We start from the raw sequence: 25,248 nt of genomic DNA, 5'->3' as shown, positions 1-25,248 counted from the left end.
AGATCTGTAAGGCTTCTAAAACCCATCCTCTCCTCCAAAGCCCTATAAAGGCCTGTCCAGACAAGGTAAGACCGTTCTGAACCACTAGGCTGTGTTGTATCATTCGGTTAATCAGCAACCAGGTCAGACACAGTTCATCAACAACCAGGTCAGACACAGTTCATCAACAACCAGGTCAGACACAGTTCATCAACAACCAGGTCAGACACAGTTCATCAACAACCAGGTCAGACACAGTTCATCAACAACCAGGTCAGACACAGTTCATCAGCAACCAGGTCAGACACAGTTCATCAACAACCAGGTCAGGACACAGTTCATCAACCACAACCAGGTCAGACAAGTTCATCAACAACCAGGTCAGACACAGTTCAATCAACAACCAGGTCAGACACAGTTCATCAACAACCAGGTCAGACACAGTTCATTCAGCAACCAGGTCCGGCACACAGTTCATCAGCAACCAGGTTCAGACACAGTTCATCAGCAACACAGTCACACAAGTTCATCAACAACCAGGTCAGACACAGTTCATCAACAACCAGGTCAGACACAGTTCATCAACAACCAGGTCAGACACAGTTCATCAACAACCAGGTCAGACACAGTTCATCAACAACCAGGTCAGACACAGTTCATCAACAACCAGGTCAGACACAGTTCATCAGCAACCAGGTCAGGACACAGTTCATCAACAACCAGGTCGACACAGTTCATCAACAACCAGGCTGTGGTCAGACACAGTTCATCAACAGCCAGGTCAGACACAGTTCATCAACAACCAGGTCAGGTCAGACACAGTTCATCAACAACCAGGTCAGACACAGTTCATCAACAACCAGGTCAGACACAGTTCATCAACAACCAGGTCAGACACAGTTCATCAACAACCAGGTCAGACACAGTTCATCAACAACCAGGTCAGACACAGTTCATCAACAACCAGGTCAGGGACACAGTTCATCAACAACCAGGTCAGACACAGTTCATCAACAACCAGGTCAGACACAGTTCATCAACAACCAGGTCAGACACAGTTCATCAACAACCAGGTCAGACACAGTTCATCAACAACCAGGTCAGACACAGTTCATCAACAACCAGGTCAGACACAGTTCATCAGCAACGTGACACAGTTCATCAACAACCAGTGTCCCAGACACAGTTCATCAACAACCAGGTCAGACACAGTTCATCAAACAACCAGGTCGACACAGTTCATCAGCAACCAGGTCGGTACAGTTCATCAGCACCATCAGGAAGCAGTTCATCACAACCAGGTCAGACACAGTTCATCAACAACCAGGCGTCACACAGTTCATCAGCACCCAGGGTTCATCAGCAACCAGGGTCAGACACAGTTCATCAACAACCAGGTCAGACACAGTTCATCAACAACCAGCAGGTCAGACACAGTTCATCAACAACCAGGTCAGACACAGTTCATCAACAACCAGGTCAGACATAGCTCATCAACAACCAGGTCAGACACAGTTCATCAGCAACCAGGTCAGACACAGTTCATCAACAACCAGGTCAGGCGGATTACAGTTCATCAGCAACCAGGTCAGACACAGTTCATCAACAACCAGGTCGGACACAGTTCATCAACAACCAGGTCAAACACAGTTCATCAACAACCAGGTCAGACACAGTTCATCAACAACCAGGTCGGACACAGTTCATCAACAACCAGGTCAGACACAGTTCATCAACAATCAGGTCAGACACAGTTCATCAACAACCAGGTCAGACACAGTTCATCAACAACCAGCGGTCAGACACAGTTCATCAACAACCAGGTCAGACACAGTTCATCAACAACCAGGTCAGACACAGTTCATCAACAAGCCAGGTCAGACACAGTTCATCAACAACCAGGTCAGACACAGTTCATCAACAACCAGGTCAGACACAGTTCATCAACAACCAGGTCAGATCACAGTTCATCAGCAACCAGGTCAGACACAGTTCATCAACAACCAGGTCCAGACACAGTTCATCAACAACCAGGTCAGACACAGTTCATCAACAACCAGGTCAGACACAGTTCATCAACAACCAGGTCAGACACAGTTCATCAACAACCTAGGTCGTCAGACACAGTTCATCACAACCAGGTCAGACACAGTTCATCAACAACCGGGTCAGACACAGTTCATCAACAACCAGGTCAGACACAGTTCATCAACAACCAGGTTCGACACAGTTCATCAGCAACCAGGTCAGGACACAGTTCATCAACAACCCGGTCAGCAGACACAGTTCATCAGCAACCAGGTCAGACACAGTTCATCAGCAACCAGGTCAGACACAGTTCATCAGCAACCAGGTCAGACACAGTTCATCAACAACCAGGTCAGACACAGTTCATCAGCAACCAGGCGACACAGTTCATCACAACAGACAGATCAGGCAACCAGTTTGACATACCAGCAAACTGTGGTCAGACACAGTTCATCAACAACCAGGTTGGTGATTACCAACAACTTGGGTCAGACACAGTTCACAACTCAGGCCAACAGACACAGTTCATCAACAACCAGGTCAGACACAGTTCATCAGCAACCAGGTCAGACACAGTTCATCAGCAACCAGGTCCGACACAGTTCATCAACAACCAGGTCAGACACAGTTCATCAACAACCAGGTCAGACACAGTTCATCAACAACCAGGTCAGACACAGTTCATCAACAACCAGGTCAGGTCAGACACAGTTCATCAACAACCAGGTCAGACACAGTTCATCAACAACCAGGTCAGACACAGTTCATCAACAACCAGGCGATCAGCAACCAGGTCAGACACAGTTCACAGATCCAACCTGGTCAGACACAGTTCATCAGCAACCAGGTCAGACACAGTTCATCAACAACCAGGTCAGGTCAGACACAGTTCATCAACAACCAGGTCAGACACAGTTCATCAACAACCAGGTCAGACACAGTTCATCAGCAACCAGGCTGACACAGTTCATCAGCAATAATCAGGATCGGTCGCAGTCAATAACAACTTCAGGTCAGACACAGTTCAATAACAACCAGGTCAGACACAGTTCATCAGCAAACCAGGTCAGACTACGTTTGTAGGGGATTCATCAAATACAGCAGATAAAGTACCAGGCCAGGTCAGAACATTCGTGGCAACCCGGTCAGACACAGTTCATCAGCAAGCTGGGATCAAGCAGTTCAACCCAGCCATTTAGTCAAAAGTGGCTGACAGTTCTCGCCTGAGTCAGACACAGTTTCAGTCAGCAACCAGGGTCGCCGACAAATCGGTTCGACACAGCAACACAAAAGTCGGACTCCAGTTCAATCACAACCAGGTCGGGGACCGATTCAATCAACAACCAGGGCTGGGGACACAGTTCATCGAACAGGCCGCAGACACAGTTCACTCAACAACCAGGTCAGACACGGTTCATGGCTTAACCAGGTCAGACACGGAATATCAACAACCGCCAGGTCAGACACGAAGTTCATCAACCAACCCAGGTCAGGACACGGTTCATCAGCAACCAGGCCTCAGACACAGTTCATCAGCAACCAGGTCTGGGGACACAGTTCATCAGCAAACCGGTCAGACACAGTTCATCAGCAACCAGGTAGGTCACACAGTTCATCAACCAGACCAGACACAGCTCCATCAACAACCAGGTCAGACACAGTTCATCAACAACCAGGTCAGACACAGTTCATCAACAACCAGGTCAGACACAGTTCATCAACAACCAGGTCAGACACGTTCACCGGTCAGACATCAACAACCAGGTCAGACACAGTTCATCAACAACCAGGTCAGACACAGTTCATCAACAACCAGGTCAGACACAGTTCATCAACAACCAGGTCAGACACAGTTCATCAACAACCAGGTCAGACACAGTTCATCAACAACCAGGTCAGACACAGTTCATCAACAACCAGGTCAGACACAGTTCATCAACAACCAGGTCAGACACAGTTCATCAACAACCAGGTCAGACACAGTTCATCAACAACCAGGTCAGACACAGTTCATCAGCAACCAGGTCAGACACAGTTCATCAGCAACCAGGTCGAGACACAGTTCATCAACAACCAGGTCAGGTCAGACACAGTTCATCAACAACCAGGTCAGACACAGTTCATCAACAACCAGGTCAGACACAGTTCATCAACAACCAGGTCAGACACAGTTCATCAACAACCAGGTCAGACACAGTTCATCAACAACCAGGTCAGACACGTTCATCAACAACCAGGTCGAGACACAGTTCATCAAACAAATCAGCGGGAGCACGGTTCACCAACCAGGCTACTCATCAACAACCAGGTCAGACACAGTTCATCAACAACGCAACCAGGTCAGACACAGTTCATCAGCAACCAGGTCAGACACAGTTCATCAGCAACCAGGTCGGACCAGTTCATCAGCAACCAGGGGTCAGACACAGTTCATCAACAACCAGGTCAGACACAGTTCATCAACAACCAGGTCAGACACAGTTCATCAACAACCAGGGTCAGACACAGTTCATCAACAACCAGGTCAGACACAGTTCATCAACAACCAGGTCAGACACAGTTCATCAACAACCAGGTCAGGAGACACAGTTCATCAACAACCAGGTCAGACACAGTTAATCAACAACCAGGTCAGACACAGTTCATCAACAACCAGGTCAGACACAGTTCATCAACAACCAGGTCAGACACAGTTCATCAACAACCAGGTCAGACACAGTTCATCAACAACCAGGTCAGACACAGTTCATCAACAACCAGGTCAGACACAGTCCATCAACAACCAGGTCAGACACAGTTCATCAACAACCAGGTCAGACACAGTTCATCAGCAACCAGGTCAGACACAGTTCATCAACAACCAGGTCAGACACAGTTCATCAACAACCAGGTCAGCCAGACACAGTTCATCAACAACCAGGTCAGACACAGTTCATCAACAACCAGGTCAGACACAGTTCATCAGCAACCAGGTCGGGCACACGTTCATCAACAACCAGGTCAGACACAGTTCATCAGCAACCAGGTCAGACACAGTTCATCAACAACCAGGTCAGACACAGTTCATCAACAACCAGGTCAGACACAGTTCATCAACAACCAGGTCAGGACACAGTTCATCAACAACCAGGTCAGACACAGTTCATCAACAACCAGGTCAGACACAGTTCATCAACAACCAGGTCAGACACAGTTCATCAGCAACCAGGTCAGACACAGTTCATCAACAACCAGGTCAGACACAGTTCATCAGCAACCAGGTCAGACACAGTTCATCAGCAACCAGGTCAGACACAGTTCATCAACAACCAGGTCAGACACAGTTCATCAACAACCAGGTCAGACACAGTTCATCAGCAACCAGGTCAGACACAGTTCATCAACAACCAGGTCAGACACAGTTCATCAACAACCAGGTCAGACACAGTTCATCAGCAACCAGGTCAGACACAGTTCATCAACAACCAGGTCAGACACAGTTCATCAGCAACCAGGTCAGACACAGTTCATCAACAACAGGTCAGACACAGTTCATCAACAACCAGGTCAGACACAGTTCATCAACAACCAGGTCAGACACAGTTCATCAACAACCAGGTCAGACACAGTTCATCAACAACCAGGTCAGACACAGTTCATCAACAACCAGGTCAGACACAGTTCATCAGCAACCAGGTCAGACACAGTTCATCAGCAACCAGGTCAGACACAGTTCATCAGCAACCAGGTCAGACACAGTTCATCAACAACCAGGTCAGACACAGTTCATCAACAACCAGGTCAGACACAGTTCATCAACAACCAGGTCAGACACAGTTCATCAACAACCAGGTCAGACACAGTTCATCAGCAACCAGGTCAGACACAGTTCATCAACAACCAGGTCAGACACAGTTCATCAACAACCAGGTCAGACACAGTTCATCAACAACCAGGTCAGACAAGTTCATCAACAACCAGGTCAGACACAGTTCATCAACAACCAGGTCAGCAGACACAGTTCATCAACAACCAGGTCAGACACAGTTCATCAACAACCAGGTCAGGACACAGTTCATCAACAACCAGGTCACACACAGTTCATCAACAACCAGGTCAGACACAGTTCATCAACAACCAGGTCAGACACAGTTCATCAACAACCAGGTCAGACACAGTTCATCAGCAACCAGGTCAGACACAGTTCATCAACAACCAGGTCAGACACAGTTCATCAACAACCAGGTCAGACACAGTTCATCAACAACCAGGTCAGACACAGTTCATCAACAACCAGGGTCAGACACAGTTCATCAACAACCAGGTCAGGCACAGTTCATCACAAACCAGGTCAGACACAGTTCATCAACAACCAGGTCAGACACAGTTCATCAACAACCAGGTCAGACACAGTTCATCAACAACCAGGTCAGACACAGTTCATCAACAACCAGGTCAGACACAGTTCATCAACAACCAGGTCAGACACAGTTCATCAACAACCAGGTCAGACACAGTTCATCAACAACCAGGTCAGACACAGTTCATCAACAACCAGGTCAGACACAGTTCATCAACAACCAGGTCAGACACAGTTCATCAACAACCAGGTCAGACACAGTTCATCAGCAACCAGGTCAGACACAGTTCATCAACAACCAGGTCAGACACAGTTCATCAACAACCAGGTCGGACACAGTTCATCAACAACCAGGTCAGACACAGTTCATCAACAACCAGGTCAGACACAGTTCATCAGCAACCAGGTCAGGTCAGACACAGTTCATCAACAACCAGGTCAGACACAGTTCATCAACAACCAGGTCAGACACAGTTCATCAACAACCAGGTCAGACACAGTTCATCAACAACCAGGTCAGACACAGTTCATCAGCAACCAGGTCAGTAGACACAGTTCATCAACAACCAGGTCAGACACAGTTCATCAACAACCAGGTCAGACACAGTTCATCAACAACCAGGTCAGACGTCAGACACTCAACAACCAGGTCAGACACAGTTCATCAACAACCAGGTCAGACACAGTTCATCAACAACCAGGTCAGACACAGTTCATCAACAACCAGGGTCAGACACAGTTCATCAACAACCAGGTCAGACACAGTTCATCAGCAACCAGGTCAGACACAGTTCATCAACAACCAGGTCAGGTCAGACACAGTTCATCAACAACCAGGTCAGACACAGTTCATCAACAACCAGGTCAGACACAGTTCATCAGCAACCAGGTCAGAGACACAGTTCATCAGCAACCAGGTCAGACACAGTTCATCAACAACCAGGTCAGACACAGTTCATCAGCAACCAGGTCAGACACAGTTCATCAACAACCAGGTCAGACACAGTTCATCAACAACCAGGTCAGACACAGTTCATCAACAACCAGGTCAGACACAGTTCATCAACAACCAGGTCAGACACAGTTCATCAACAACCAGGTCAGGTCAGACACAGTTCATCAACAACCAGGTCAGACACAGTTCATCAGCAACCAGGTCAGACACAGTTCATCAACAACCAGGTCAGACACAGTTCATCAACAACCAGGTCAGGCACAGTTCATCAACAACCAGGTCAGACACAGTTCATCAACAACCAGGTCAGACACAGTTCATCAACAACCAGGTCAGGCACAGTTCATCAACAACCAGGTCAGACACAGTTCATCAACAACCAGGTCAGGACACAGTTCATCAACAACCAGGTCAGACACAGTTCATCAGCAACCAGGTCAGACACAGTTCATCAGCAACCAGGTCAGACACAGTTCATCAACAACCAGGTCAGACACAGTTCATCAACAACCAGGCAGTCAGACACAGTTCATCAACAACCAGGTCAGACACAGTTCATCAACAACCAGGTCAGACACAGTTCATCAACAACCAGGTCAGACACAGTTCATCAACAACCAGGTCAGACACAGTTCATCAACAACCAGGTCAGACACAGTTCATCAACAACCAGGTCAGACACAGTTCATCAACAACCAGGTCAGACACAGTTCATCAGCAACCAGGTCAGACACAGTTCATCAACAACCAGGTCAGACACAGTTCATCAACAACCAGGTCAGACACAGTTCATCAACAACCAGGTCAGACACAGTTCATCAACAACCAGGTCAGACACAGTTCATCAACAACCAGGTCAGACACAGTTCATCAACAACCAGGTCAGACACAGTTCATCAACAACCAGGTCAGACACAGTTCATCAACAACCAGGTCAGACACAGTTCATCAACAACCAGGTCAGGTCAGACACAGTTCATCAACAACCAGGTCAGACACAGTTCATCAACAACCAGGCTCAGACACAGTTCATCAACAACCAGGTCAGACACAGTTCATCAACAACCAGGTCAGACACAGTTCATCAGCAACCAGGTCAGACACAGTTCATCAACAACCAGGTCAGACACAGTTCATCAACAACCAGGTCAGACACAGTTCATCAACAACCAGGTCAGACACAGTTCATCAACAACCAGGTCAGACACAGTTCATCAACAACCAGGTCAGACACAGTTCATCAACAACCAGGTCAGACACAGTTCATCAACAACCAGGTCAGACACAGTTCATCAGCAACCAGGTCAGACACAGTTCATCAACAACCAGGTCAGACACAGTTCATCAACAACCAGGTCAGACACAGTTCATCAACAACCAGGTCAGACACAGTTCATCAACAACCAGGTCAGACACAGTTCATCAACAACCAGGTCAGACACAGTTCATCAGCAACCAGGTCAGACACAGTTCATCAACAACCAGGTCAGACACAGTTCATCAACAACCAGGTCAGGTCAGACACAGTTCATCAACAACCAGGTCAAGACACAGTTCATCAGCAACCAGGTCAGACACAGTTCATCAGCAACCAGGTCAGACACAGTTCATCAACAACCAGGTCAGACACAGTTCATCAGCAACCAGGTCAGACACAGTTCATCAGCAACCAGGTCAGACACAGTTCATCAGCAACCAGGTCAGACACAGTTCATCAGCAACCAGGTCAGACACAGTTCATCAACAACCAGGTCAGACACAGTTCATCAGCAACCAGGTCAGACACAGTTCATCAGCAACCAGGTCAGACACAGTTCATCAACAACCAGGTCAGGTCAGACACAGTTCATCAACAACCAGGTCAGACACAGTTCATCAACAACCAGGTCAGACACAGTTCATCAACAACCAGGTCAGACACAGTTCATCAACAACCAGGTCAGACACAGTTCATCAACAACCAGGTCAGACACAGTTCATCAACAACCAGGTCAGACACAGTTCATCAACAACCAGGTCAGGCGACACAGTTCATCAGCAACCAGGTCAGACACAGTTCATCAACAACCAGGTCGGACACAGTTCATCAACAACCAGGTCAGACACAGTTCATCAACAACCAGGTCAGACACAGTTCATCAACAACCAGGTCTAGACACAGTTCATCAACAACCAGGTCAGACACAGTTCATCAACAACCAGGTCAGACACAGTTCATCAACAACCAGGTCAGACACAGTTCATCAACAACCAGGTCAGACACAGTTCATCAACAACCAGGTCAGACACAGTTCATCAACAACCAGGTCAGACACAGTTCATCAACAACCAGGTCAGACACAGTTCATCAACAACCAGGTCAGACACAGTTCATCAACAACCAGGTCAGGTCAGACACAGTTCATCAACAACCAGGTCAGACACAGTTCATCAACAACCAGGTCAGACACAGTTCATCAACAACCAGGTCAGACACAGTCCATCAACAACCAGGTCAGACACAGTTCATCAACAACCAGGTCAGACACAGTTCATCAACAACCAGGTCAGACACAGTTCATCAACAACCAGGTCAGACACAGTTCATCAACAACCAGGTCAGACACAGTTCATCAACAACCAGGTCAGACACAGTTCATCAACAACCAGGTCAGACACAGTTCATCAACAACCAGGTCAGACACAGTTCATCAACAACCAGGTCAGACACAGTTCATCAACAACCAGGTCAGACACAGTTCATCAACAACCAGGTCAGACACAGTTCATCAACAACCAGGTCAGCAGACACAGTTCATCAACAACCAGGTCAGACACAGTTCATCAACAACCAGGTCAGACACAGTTCATCAACAACCAGGTCAGACACAGTTCATCAACAACCAGGTCAGACACAGTTCATCAGCAACCAGGTCAGACACAGTTCATCAACACCAACCAGGTCAGACACAGTTCATCAACAACCAGGTCAGACACAGTTCATCAACAACCAGGTCAGACACAGTTCATCAACAACCAGGTCAGACACAGTTCATCAACAACCAGGTCAGACACAGTTCATCAACAACCAGGTCAGACACAGTTCATCAACAACCAGGGTCAGACACAGTTCATCAACAACCAGGTCAGACACAGTTCATCAACAACCAGGTCAGACACAGTTCATCAACAACCAGGTCAGACACAGTTCATCAGCAACCAGGTCGGTAGACACAGTTCATCAACAACCAGGCGGGTCAGACACAGTTCATCAACAACCAGGTCAGACACAGTTCATCAACAACCAGGTCAGACACAGTTCATCAGCACAACCAGGTCAGACACAGTTCATCAACAACCAGGGACACAGTCCATCAACAACCAGGTCAGACACAGTTCATCAACAACCAGGTCAGACACAGTTCATCAGCAACCAGGTCAGACACAGTTCATCAGCAACCAGGTCAGACACAGTTCATCAACAACCAGGTCAGACACAGTTCATCAACAACCAGGTCAGACACAGTTCATCAACAACCAGGTTCAGACACAGTTCATCAACAACCAGGTCAGACACAGTTCATCAACAACCAGGTCAGACACAGTTCATCAACAACCAGGTCAGACACAGTTCATCAACAACCAGGTCAGACACAGTTCATCAACAACCAGGTCAGACACAGTTCATCAACAACCAGGTCAGACACAGTTCATCAACAACCAGGTCAGACACAGTTCATCAACAACCAGGTCAGACACAGTTCATCAACAACCAGGTCAGACACAGTTCATCAACAACCAGGTCAGGCACAGTTCATCAACAACCAGGTCAGACACAGTTCATCAGCAACCAGGTCAGACACAGTTCATCAACAACCAGGTCAGACACAGTTCATCAACAACCAGGTCAGACACAGTTCATCAACAACCAGGTCAGGTCACACACAGTTCATCAACAACCAGGTGAGACACAGTTCATCAACAACCAGGTCAGACACAGTTCATCAACAACCGGGTCAGACACAGTTCATCAACAACCAGGTCAGACACAGTTCATCAGCAACCAGGTCAGACACAGTTCATCAACAACCAGGTCAGGTCAGACACAGTTCATCAACAACCAGGTCAGACACAGTTCATCAGCAACCAGGTCAGACACAGTTCATCAACAACCAGGTCAGACACAGTTCATCAACCCAGGTCAGACACAGTTCATCAACAACCAGGTCAGGCAACACAGTTCATCAACAACCAGGTCAGACACAGTTCATCAACAACCAGGTCAGACACAGTTCATCAACAACCAGGTCAGACACAGTTCATCAACAACCAGGTCAGACACAGTTCATCAACAACCAGGTCAGACACAGTTCATCAACAACCAGGTCAGACACACAGTTCATCAACAACCAGGTCAGACACAGTTCATCAACAACCATTCATCAACAACCAGGTCAGACACAGTTCATCAACAACCAGGTCAGACACAGTTCATCAACAACCAGGTCAGACACAGTTCATCAACAACCAGGTCAGACACAGTTCATCAACAACCAGGTCAGACACAGTTCATCAACAACCAGGTCAGCACACAGTTCATCAACAACCAGGTCAGACACAGTTCATCAACAACCAGGTCAGACACAGTTCATCAGCAACCAGGTCAGACACAGTTCATCAACAACCAGGTCAGGTCACACAGTTCATCAACAACCAGGTCAGACACAGTTCATCAACAACCAGGTCGGCACAGTTCATCAACAACCAGGTCAGACACAGTTCATCAACAACCAGGTCCAGACACAGTTCATCAACAACCAGGTCAGACACAGTTCATCAACAACCAGGTCAGACACAGTTCATCAACAACCAGGTCAGACACAGTTCATCAACAACCAGGTCAGACACAGTTCATCAACAACCAGGTCAGACACAGTTCATCAGCAACCAGGTCAGACACAGTTCATCAACAACCAGGTCAGGTCGACACAGTTCATCAACAACCAGGTCAGACACAGTTCATCAACAACCAGGTCAGACACAGTTCATCAACAACCAGGTCAGACACAGTTCATCAGCAACCAGGTCAGACACAGTTCATCAACAACCAGGTCAGACACAGTTCATCAACAACCAGGTCAGACACAGTTCATCAACAACCAGGTCAGACACAGTTCATCAACAACCAGGTCAGACACAGTTCATCACAACCAGGTCAGGACACAGTTCATCAACAACCAGGTCAGACACAGTTCATCAACAACCAGGTCAGACACAGTTCATCAACAACCAGGTCAGACACAGTTCATCAACAACCAGGTCAGACACAGTTCATCAACAACCAGGTCAGACACAGTTCATCAACAACCAGGTCAGACACAGTTCATCAACAACCAGGTCAGACACAGTTCATCAACAACCAGGTCAGACACAGTTCATCAACAACCAGGTCAGACACAGTTCATCAACAACCAGGTCAGACACAGTTCATCACAACCAGGTCAGACACAGTTCATCAACAACCAGGTCAGACACAGTTCATCAACAACCAGGTCAGACACAGTTCATCAACACCAGCCATGCACCAGGTCAGACACAGTTCATCAACAACCAGGTCAGACACAGTTCATCAACAACCAGGTCAGACACAGTTCATCAACAACCAGGTCAGACACAGTTCATCAACAACCAGGTCAGACACAGTTCATCAACAACCAGGTCAGACACAGTTCATCAACAACCAGGTCAGACACAGTTCATCAACAACCAGGTCTCAGACACAGTTCATCAACAACCAGGTCAGACACAGTTCATCAACAACCAGGTCAGACACAGTTCATCAACAACCAGGTCAGACACAGTTCATCAACAACCAGGTCAGACACAGTTCATCAACAACCAGGTCAGACACAGTTCATCAACAACCAGGTCAGACACAGTTCATCAACAACCAGGTCAGACACAGTTCATCAACAACCAGGTCAGGTCAGACACAGTTCATCAACAACCAGGTCAGACACAGTTCATCAACAACCAGGTCAGACACAGTTCATCAACAACCAGGTCAGACACAGTTCATCAACAACCAGGTCAGACACAGTTCAGCAACAACCAGGTCAGCAGACACAGTTCATCAACAACCAGGTCAGACACAGTTCATCAACAACCAGGTCAGACACAGTTCATCAACAACCAGGTCAGACACAGTTCATCAACAACCAGGTCAGACACAGTTCATCAGCAACCAGGTCAGGTCAGACACAGTTCATCAGCAACCAGGTCAGACACAGTTCATCAACAACCAGGTCAGACACAGTTCATCAACAACCAGGTCAGACACAGTTCATCACCAGGTCAGACACAGTTCATCAACAACCAGGTCAGCACACAGTTCATCAACAACCAGGTCAGACACAGTTCATCAGCAACCAGGTCAGACACAGTTCATCAACAACCAGGTCAGACACAGTTCATCAGCAACCAGGTCAGACACAGTTCATCAACAACCAGGTCAGACACAGTTCATCAACAACCAGGTCAGGTCAGACACAGTTCATCAACAACCAGGTCAGACACAGTTCATCAACAACCAGGTCAGACACAGTTCATCAACAACCAGGTCAGACACAGTTCATCAGCAACCAGGTCAGACACAGTTCATCAGCAACCAGGTCAGACACAGTTCATCAACAACCAGGTCAGACACAGTTCATCAACAACCAGGTCAGACACAGTTCATCAACAACCAGGTCAGACACAGTTCATCAACAACCAGGTCAGACACAGTTCATCAACAACCAGGTCAGACACAGTTCATCAACAACGGTCAGGTCAGACACAGTTCATCAACAACCAGGTCAGACACAGTTCATCAACAACCCAGGTCAGCCAGCAGTTCATCAACAACCAGGTCAGACACAGTTCATCAGCCCAGCGCAATCAACAACCAGGTCAGACACAGTTCATCGCAACCAGGTCAGACACAGTTCATCAACAACCAGGTCAGACACAGTTCATCAACAACCAGGTCACACACAGTTCATCAACAACCAGGTCAGACACAGTTCATCAACAACCAGGTCAGACACAGTTCATCAACAACCAGGTCAGACACAGTTCATCAACAACCAGGTCAGACACAGTTCATCAACAACCAGGTCAGACACAGTTCATCAACAACCAGGTCAGACACAGTTCATCAACAACCAGGTCAGACACAGTTCATCAACAACCAGGTCAGACACAGTTCATCAACAACCAGGTCAGACACAGTTCATCAACAACCAGGTCAGACACAGTTCATCAACAACCAGGTCAGACACAGTTCATCAACAACCAGGTCAGACACAGTTCATCAACAACCAGGTCAGGTACACAGTTCATCAACAACCAGGTCAGACACAGTTCATCAACAACCAGGTCAGACACAGTTCATCAACAACCAGGTCAGACACAGTTCATCAGCAACCAGGTCAGGTCAGACACAGTTCATCAACAACCAGGTCAGACACAGTTCATCAACAACCAGGTCAGACACAGTTCATCAGCAACCAGGTCAGACACAGTTCATCAACAACCAGGTCAGACACAGTTCATCAACAACCAGGTCAGACACAGTTCATCAGCAACCAGGTCAGACACAGTTCATCAACAACCAGGTCAGACACAGTTCATCAACAACCAGGTCAGGTCAGACACAGTTCATCAGCAACCAGGTCAGACACAGTTCATCAACAACCAGGTCAGACACAGTTCATCAACAACCAGGTCAGACACAGTTCATCAACAACCAGGTCAGACACAGTTCATCAACAACCAGGTCAGACACAGTTCATCAACAACCAGGTCAGACACAGTTCATCAACAACCAGGTCAGACACAGTTCATCAACAACCAGGTCAGACACAGTTCATCAACAACCAGGTCAGACACAGTTCATCAACAACCAGGTCAGACACAGTTCATCAACAACCAGGTCAGACACAGTTCATCAACAACCACAGGTCAGACACAGTTCATCAACAACCAGGTCAGACACAGTCTATCTCAACAACCAGGTCAGACACAGTTCATCAACAACCAGGTCAGACACAGTTCATCAACAACCAGGTCAGACACAGTTCATCAACAACCAGGTCAGACACAGTTCATCAGCAACCAGGTCAGACACAGTTCATCAGCAACCAGGTCAGCACACAGTTCATCAACAACCAGGTCAGACACAGTTCATCAACAACCAGGTCAGACACAGTTCATCAACAACCAGGTCAGACACAGTTCATCAACAACCAGGTCAGACACAGTTCATCAGCAACCAGGTCAGACACAGTTCATCAACAACCAGGTCAGACACAGTTCATCAACAACCAGGTCAGACACAGTTCATCAACAACCAGGTCAGACACAGTTCATCAACAACCAGGTCAGACACAGTTCATCAACAACCAGGCTCAGACACAGTTCATCAACAACCAGGTCAGTCAGACACAGTTCATCAACAACCAGGTCAGACACAGTTCATCAACAACCAGGTCAGACACAGTTCATCAACAACCAGGGTCAGACACAGTTCATCAACAACTCAGGTCAGACACAGTTCATCAACAACCAGGTCAGACACAGTTCATCAACAACCAGGTCAGACACAGTTCATCAGCAACCAGGTCAGACACAGTTCATCAACAACCAGGTCAGACACAGTTCATCAACAACCAGGTCAGACACAGTTCATCAGCAACCAGGTCAGACACAGTTCATCAACAACCAGGGTCAGACACAGTTCATCAACAACCAGGTCAGACACAGTTCATCAACAACCAGGTCAGACACAGTTCATCAACAACCAGGTCAGACACAGTTCATCAACAACCAGGTCAGACACAGTTCATCAGCAACCAGGTCAGACACAGTTCATCAACAACCAGGTCAGACACAGTTCATCAACAACCAGGTCAGACACAGTTCATCAACAACCAGGTCAGACACAGTTCATCAACAACCAGGTCAGGCAGACACAGTTCATCAACAACCAGGTCAGACACAGTTCATCAACAACCAGGTCAGACACAGTTCATCAACAACCAGGTCAGACACAGTTCATCAACAACCAGGTCAGACACAGTTCATCAACAACCAGGTCAGACACAGTTCATCAACAACCAGGTCAGACACAGTTCATCAACAACCAGGTCAGACACAGTTCATCAACAACCAGGTCAGGTCAGACACAGTTCATCAACAACCAGGTCAGACACAGTTCATCAACAACCAGGTCAGACACAGTTCATCAACAACCAGGTCAGGTCAGACACAGTTCATCAGCAACCAGGTCAGACACAGTTCATCAACAACCAGGTCAGACACAGTTCATCAACAACCAGGTCAGACACAGTTCATCAACAACCAGGCTCAGGCACAGTTCATCAACAACCAGGTCAGACACAGTTCATCAGCAACCAGGTCAGACACAGTTCATCAACAACCAGGTCAGACACAGTTCATCAACAACCAGGTCAGACACAGTTCATCAACAACCAGGTCAGACACAGTTCATCAGCAACCAGGTCAGACACAGTTCATCAACAACCAGGTCAGGTCAGACACAGTTCATCAACAACCAGGTCAGACACAGTTCATCAACAACCAGGTCAGGTCAGACACAGTTCATCAACAACCAGGTCAGACACAGTTCATCAACAACCAGGTCAGACACAGTTCATCAACAACCAGGTCAGACACAGTTCATCAACAACCAGGTCAGACACAGTTCATCAACAACCAGGTCAGACACAGTTCATCAACAACCAGGTCAGGTCAGACACAGTTCATCAACAACCAGGTCAGACACAGTTCATCAACAACCAGGTCAGACACAGTTCATCAACAACCAGGTCAGACACAGTTCATCAGCAACCAGGTCAGACACAGTTCATCAACAACCAGGTCCAGACACAGTTCATCAACAACCAGGTCAGACACAGTTCATCAACAACCAGGTCAGACACAGTTCATCAGCAACCAGGTCAGACACAGTTCATCAACAACCAGGTCAGACACAGTTCATCAACAACCAGGTCAGACACAGTTCATCAACAACCAGGTCAGGTCAGACACAGTTCATCAGCAACCAGGTCAGACACAGTTCATCAACAACCAGGTCAGACACAGTTCATCAACAACCAGGTCAGACACAGTTCATCAACAACCCAGGTCAGACACAGTTCATCAACAACCAGGTCAGACACAGTTCATCAACAACCAGGTCAGACACAGTTCATCAACAACCAGGTCAGACACAGTTCATCAACAACCAGGTCAGACACAGTTCATCAACAACCAGGTCAGTCAGACACAGTTCATCAACAACCAGGTCAGACACAGTTCATCAACAACCAGGTCAGACACAGTTCATCAACAACCAGGTCAGACACAGTTCATCAACAACCAGGTCAGACACAGTTCATCAACAACCAGGTCAGACACAGTTCATCAACAACCAGGTCAGACACAGTTCATCAACAACCAGGTCAGACACAGTTCATCAACAACCAGGTCAGACACAGTTCATCAACAACCAGGTCAGACACAGTTCATCAACAACCAGGTCAGACACAGTTCATCAACAACCAGGTCAGACACAGTTCATCAACAACCAGGTCAGACACAGTTCATCAACAACCAGGTCAGACACAGTTCATCAACAACCAGCAGGTCAGACACAGTTCATCAACAACCAGGTCAGACACAGTTCATCAACAACCAGGTCAGACACAGTTCATCAACAACCAGGTCAGACACAGTTCATCAGCAACCAGGTCAGACACAGTTCATCAACAACCAGGTCAGACACAGGTTTCATCAACAACCAGGTCAGACACAGTTCATCAACAACCAGGTCAGGTCAGACACAGTTCATCAACAACCAGGTCAGACACAGTTCATCAACAACCAGGTCAGACACAGTTCATCAACAACCAGGTCAGACACAGTTCATCAGCAACCAGGGTCAGACACAGTTCATCAGCAACCAGGTCAGACACAGTTCATCAACAACCAGGTCAGACACAGTTCATCAACAACCAGGTCAGACACAGTTCATCAACAACCAGGTCAGACACAGTTCATCAACAACCAGGTCAGGCAGACACAGTTCATCAACAACCAGGTCAGACACAGTTCATCAACAACCAGGTCAGACACAGTTCATCAACAACCAGGTCAGACACAGTTCATCAACAACCAGGTCAGACACAGTTCATCAACAACCAGGTCAGACACAGTTCATCAACAACCAGGTCAGACACAGTTCATCAACAACCAGGTCAGACACAGTTCATCAACAACCAGGTCAGGTCAGACACAGTTCATCAACAACCAGGTCAGACACAGTTCATCAACAACCAGGTCAGACACAGTTCATCAACAACCAGGTCAGACACAGTTCATCAACAACCAGGTCAGACACAGTTCATCAACAACCAGGTCAGACACAGTTCATCAACAACCAGGTCAGACACAGTTCATCAACAACCAGGTCAGACACAGTTCATCAACAACCAGGTCAGACACAGTTCATCAACAACCAGGTCAGACACAGTTCATCAGCAACCAGGTCAGGTCAGACACAGTTCATCAACAACCAGGTCAGACACAGTTCATCAACAACCAGGTCAGACACAGTTCATCAACAACCAGGTTCAGACACAGTTCATCAACAACCAGGTCAGACACAGTTCATCAACAACCAGGTCAGACACAGTTCATCAACAACCAGGTCAGACACAGTTCATCAACAACCAGGTCAGGTCAGACACAGTTCATCAACAACCAGGTCAGACACAGTTCATCAACAACCAGGTCAGACACAGTTCATCAACAACCAGGTCAGACACAGTTCATCAACAACCAGGTCAGACACAGTTCATCAACAACCAGGTCAGACACAGTTCATCAACAACCAGCCAGGTCAGACACAGTTCATCAACAACCAGGTCAGACACAGTTCATCAACAACCAGGTCGGACACAGTTCATCAACAACCAGGTCAGACACAGTTCATCAGCAACCAGGTCAGACACAGTTCATCAACAACCAGGTCAGACACAGTTCATCAACAACCAGGTCAGACACAGTTCATCAACAACCAGGTCAGGTCAGACACAGTTCATCAACAACCAGGTCAGACACAGTTCATCAACAACCAGGTCAGACACAGTTCATCAACAACCAGGTCAGACACAGTTCATCAGCAACCAGGTCAGACACAGTTCATCAACAACCAGGTCAGGTCAGACACAGTTCATCAACAACCAGGTCAGACACAGTTCATCAACAACCAGGTCAGACACAGTTCATCAACAACCAGGTCAGGTCAGACACAGTTCATCAACAACCAGGTCAGACACAGTTCATCAACAACCCAGGTCAGACACAGTTCATCAACAACCAGGTCAGACACAGTTCATCAACAACCAGGTCAGACACAGTTCATCAACAACCAGGTCAGACACAGTTCATCAACAACCAGGTCAGCAGACACAGTTCATCAACAACCAGGTCAGACACAGTTCATCAACAACCAGGTCAGACACAGTTCATCAGCAACCAGGTCAGACACAGTTCATCAACAACCAGGTCAGACACAGTTCATCAACAACCAGGTCAGACACAGTTCATCAACAACCAGGTCAGACACAGTTCATCAACAACCAGGTCAGACACAGTTCATCAACAACCAGGTCAGACCAGTTCATCAACAACCAGGTCAGACACAGTTCATCAACAACCAGGTCAGACACAGTTCATCAGCAACCAGGTCAGACACAGTTCATCAGCAACCAGGTCAGACACAGTTCATCAACAACCAGGTCAGACACAGTTCATCAACAACCAGGTCAGACACAGTTCATCAACAACCAGGTCAGACACAGTTCATCAACAACCAGGTCAGACACAGTTCATCAACAACCAGGTCAGACACAGTTCATCAACAACCAGGTCAGACACAGTTCATCAACAACCAGGTCAGACACAGTTCATCAACAACCAGGTCAGACACAGTTCATCAACAACCAGGTCAGACACAGTTCATCAACAACCAGGTCAGACACAGTTCATCAACAACCAGGTCAGACACAGTTCATCAACAACCAGGTCAGACACAGTTCATCAACAACCAGGTCAGACACAGTTCATCAACAACCAGGTCAGACACAGTTCATCAACAACCAGGTCAGACACAGTTCATCAACAACCAGTCAGGTCAGACACAGTTCATCAACAACCAGGTCAGACACAGTTCATCAACAACCAGGTCAGACACAGTTCATCAGCAACCAGGTCAGACACAGTTCATCAACAACCAGGTCAGACACAGTTCATCAACAACCAGGTCAGACACAGTTCATCAACAACCAGGTCAGACACAGTTCATCACAACCAGGTCAGACACAGTTCATCAACAACCAGGTCAGACACAGTTCATCAACAACCAGGTCAGGTCAGACACAGTTCATCAACAACCAGGTCAGACACAGTTCATCAACAACCAGGTCAGACACAGTTCATCAACAACCAGGTCAGACACAGTTCATCAACAACCAGGTCAGGTCAGACACAGTTCATCAACAACCAGGTCAGACACAGTTCATCAACAACCAGGTCAGACACAGTTCATCAGCAACCAGGTCAGACACAGTTCATCAGCAACCAGGTCAGACACAGTTCATCAACAACCAGGTCAGACACAGTTCATCAACAACCAGGTCAGACACAGTTCATCAACAACCAGGTCAGACACAGTTCATCAGCAACCAGGTCAGACACAGTTCATCAACAACCAGGTCAGGCAACACAGTTCATCAACAACCAGGTCAGACACAGTTCATCAACAACCAGGTCAGACACAGTTCATCAACAACCAGGTCAGACACAGTTCATCAACAACCAGGTCAGACACAGTTCATCAACAACCAGGTCAGACACAGTTCATCAACAACCAGGTCAGACACAGTTCATCAACAACCAGGTCAGGTCAGACACAGTTCATCAACAACCAGGTCAGACACAGTTCATCAGCAACCAGGTCAGACACAGTTCATCAACAACCAGGTCAGGTCAGACACAGTTCATCAACAACCAGGTCAGACACAGTTCATCAACAACCAGGTCAGACACAGTTCATCAACAACCAGGTCAGGTCAGACACAGTTCATCAACAACCAGGTCAGACACAGTTCATCAACAACCAGGTCAGACACAGTTCATCAGCAACCAGGTCAGACACAGTTCATCAACAACCAGGTCAGACACAGTTCATCAACAACCAGGTCAGACACAGTTCATCAACCAGGTCAGACACAGTTCATCAACAACCAGGTCAGACACAGTTCATCAACAACCAGGTCAGACACAGTTCATCAGCAACCAGGTCAGACACAGTTCATCAACAACCAGGTCAGACACAGTTCATCAACAACCAGGTCAGACACAGTTCATCAACAACCAGGTCAGACACAGTTCATCAACAACCAGGTCAGACACAGTTCATCAACAACCAGGTCAGTCAACACAGTTCATCAGCAACCAGGTCAGACACAGTTCATCAACAACCAGGTCAGCACACAGTTCATCAACAACCAGGTCAGACACAGTTCATCAACAACCAGGTCAGACACAGTTCATCAACAACCAGGTCAGACACAGTTCATCAACAACCAGGTCAGACACAGTTCATCAACAACCAGGTCAGACACAGTTCATCAACAACCAGGTCAGACACAGTTCATCAACAACCAGGTCAGACACAGTTCATCAACAACCAGGTCAGACACAGTTCATCAACAACCAGGTCAGACACAGTTCATCAACAACCAGGTCAGACAGCAGTTCATCAACAACCAGGTCAGACACAGTTCATCAACAACCAGGTCAGACACAGTTCATCAACAACCAGGTCAGACACAGTTCATCAACAACCAGGTCAGACACAGTTCATCAACAACCAGGTCAGACACAGTTCATCAACAACCAGGTCAGACACAGTTCATCAACAACCAGGTCAGACACAGTTCATCAACAACCAGGTCAGACACAGTTCATCAACAACCAGGTCAGACACAGTTCATCAGCAACCAGGTCAGACACAGTTCATCAACAACCAGGTCAGACACAGTTCATCAGCAACCAGGTCAGACACAGTTCATCAACAACCAGGTCAGACACAGTTCATCAACAACCAGGTCAGGTCAGACACAGTTCATCAACAACCAGGTCAGACACAGTTCATCAACAACCAGTTCAGACACAGTTCATCAACAACCAGGTCAGCACACAGTTCATCAACAACCAGGTCAGACACAGTTCATCAACAACCAGGTCAGACACAGTTCATCAACAACCAGGTCAGACACAGTTCATCAACAACCAGGTCAGACACAGTTCATCAACAACCAGGTCAGACACAGTTCATCAACAACCAGGTCAGACACAGTTCATCAACAACCAGGTCAGACACAGTTCATCAACAACCAGGTCAGACACAGTTCATCAACAACCAGGTCAGACACAGTTCATCAACAACCAGGTCAGACACAGTTCATCAACAACCAGGTCAGACACAGTTCATCAACAACCAGGTCAGACACAGTTCATCAACAACCAGGTCAGACACAGTTCATCAACAACCAGGTCAGACACAGTTCATCAACAACCAGGTCAGACACAGTTCATCAACAACCAGGTCAGGTCAGACACATTACTCTTGAGGTCATCACAGTGTGTTTGCTAACTAACAGCCTTTCTACCCTCCAGTCTCTCTCTGAGTCTCTTCTCTGTGTCCCTCTAGGATAAAGAGGTGTACCGCTGGCCTATTAAAGAGTCTCTGAAGACGATGGTGGTGTGGTGCTGGAACATAGAGAGAACCAGGGAAGGAGACCCAGCCGGCCTACACAACAGAGCACGGAGGATCTCTCAGATCAGCCAGGTAGGAGACGCTCACAGCCTTACAGTAACACCATACACTACTGACTGTTATACGACAGACTTCTAGGTGCTGTATCTTTCTAATGCATTGTACTATACTTGTCCTATTATTGCCTTTACGTGGTCGTCCAATCTCATCTCTGATTCATACACTTCACAGCTCAATAGGGAAATTCCTTAACAGTAGACACTGACCGTTTAGCATAGCAGAATAAACAGTATGGCCTTCACCTGTCAGAGCAAAGTACAGGTCATGTCAAGTAGCTAACAGTCCTTAGAAGACGGTCTGAGACTACAGGACATGTCAAGGAGCTGACAGTCCTTAGAAGACGGTCTGAGACTACAGGACATGTCAAGGAGCTGACAGTCCTTAGAAGACGGTCTGAGACTACAGGACATGTCAAGGAGCTGACAGTCCTTAGAAGACGGTCTGATACTACAGGACATGTCAATTAGCTGACAGTCCTTAGAAGACGGTCTGAGACTACAGGACATTTAGCTGACAGTCCTTAGAAGACGGTCTGAGACTACAGGACATTTAGCTGACAGTCCTTAGAAGACGGTCTGAGACTACAGGACATGTCAAGTAGCTGACAGTCCTTAGAAGACGGTCTGAGACTACAGTACATGTCAAGTAGCTGACAGTCCTTAGAAGACGGTCTGAGACTACAGGACATGTCAAGTAGCTGACAGTCCTTAGAAGACGGTCTGAGACTACAGGACATGTCAAGGAGCTGACAGTCCTTAGAAGACGGTCTGAGACTACAGGACATGTCAATTAGCTGACAGTCCTTAGAAGACGGTCTGAGACTACAGGACATGTCTAGCTAACAGTCCTTAGAAGACGGTCTGAGACTACAGGACATTCAGTAGCTGACAGTCCTTAGAAGACGGTCTGAGACTACAGGGCATGTCAAGTAGCTAACAGTCCTTAGAAGACGGTCTGAGACTACAGGGCATGTCAAGTAGCTGACAGTCCTTAGAAGACGGTCTGAGACTACAGGACATGTCAAGTAGCTGACAGTCCTTAGAAGACGGTCTGATACTACAGTACATGTCAAGTAGCTGACAGTCCTTAGAAGACGGTCTGAGACTACAGGGTATGTCAAGTAGCTGACAGTCCTTAGAAGACGGTCTGAGACTACAGGACATGTCAAGTAGCTGACAGTCCAGTCTCTCCCTCTGTGTTCTGTCCAGCAGCACTCTGTTGAAGGAGCTCCAGGTTTCAGCCCCAGACCCATCGACATGAGCAACGTGACGCTGTCCAGGGACCTGCACGTGAGTGACATGCTACACATACTCTGATTGACACGCTACACATACTCTGAGTGACACGCTACACATACTCTGAGTGACACATTACACATACTCTGAGTGACACGCTACACATACTCTGAGTGACACGCTACACATACTCTGAGTGACACGCTACACATACTCTGAGTGACACGCTACACATACTCTGAGTGACACGCTACACATACTCTGAGTGACACATTACACATACTCTGAGTGACACGCTACACATACTCTGAGTGACACGTTACACATACTCTGAGTGACACGCTACACATACTCTGAGTGACACGCTACACATACTCTGAGTGACACATTACACATACTCTGAGTGACACGCTACACATACTCTGAGTGACACGCTACACATACTCTGAGTGACACGCTACACATACTCTGAGTGACACGCTACACATACTCTGAGTGACACGCTACACATACTCTGAGTGACACGCTACACATACTCTGAGTGACACGCTACACATACTCTGAGTGACACGCTACACATACTCTGAGTGACACGCTACACGTACTAAACACCAATCTAGTTATTAACTTGAATGTTTTCTTATGTCCATTCTTTTTAGTCTATGGCAGAACTGCTTGCAGAGAACTATCATAATATTTGGGCTAAGAAGAAGAAACTTGAACTAGAAGCCAAAGGTACGTACAGAAGGACAGACTGTCCTTT

At 47.2% G+C, this 25,248-nt stretch overlaps 1 protein-coding gene across 1 annotated transcript in view; it reads left to right on the top strand.

The window, feature by feature from the left end:
* LOC123481332 (ryanodine receptor 2-like) overlaps positions 1 to 25,248 on the top strand; it is a gene marked incomplete at its 3' end in the record, with an annotated part of 54,909 nt that overhangs the window by 4,721 nt on the left and 24,940 nt on the right. The window contains exons 2-4 of the mRNA XM_045218657.1: positions 23,125 to 23,262; positions 24,462 to 24,539; positions 25,145 to 25,220. Coding sequence (XP_045074592.1) covers positions 23,125 to 23,262; positions 24,462 to 24,539; positions 25,145 to 25,220 — 292 coding nt within the window. The remainder of the gene's footprint in view (positions 1 to 23,124; positions 23,263 to 24,461; positions 24,540 to 25,144; positions 25,221 to 25,248) is intronic.

This window comes from Coregonus clupeaformis, unplaced genomic scaffold (genome assembly GCF_020615455.1).
Source record: "Coregonus clupeaformis isolate EN_2021a unplaced genomic scaffold, ASM2061545v1 scaf1708, whole genome shotgun sequence".
Taxonomy (NCBI): Eukaryota; Metazoa; Chordata; class Actinopteri; order Salmoniformes; family Salmonidae; genus Coregonus; species Coregonus clupeaformis.
Note: the sequence above shows the minus strand (reverse complement) of the source record. Positions and strands in the feature narration are given on the sequence as shown.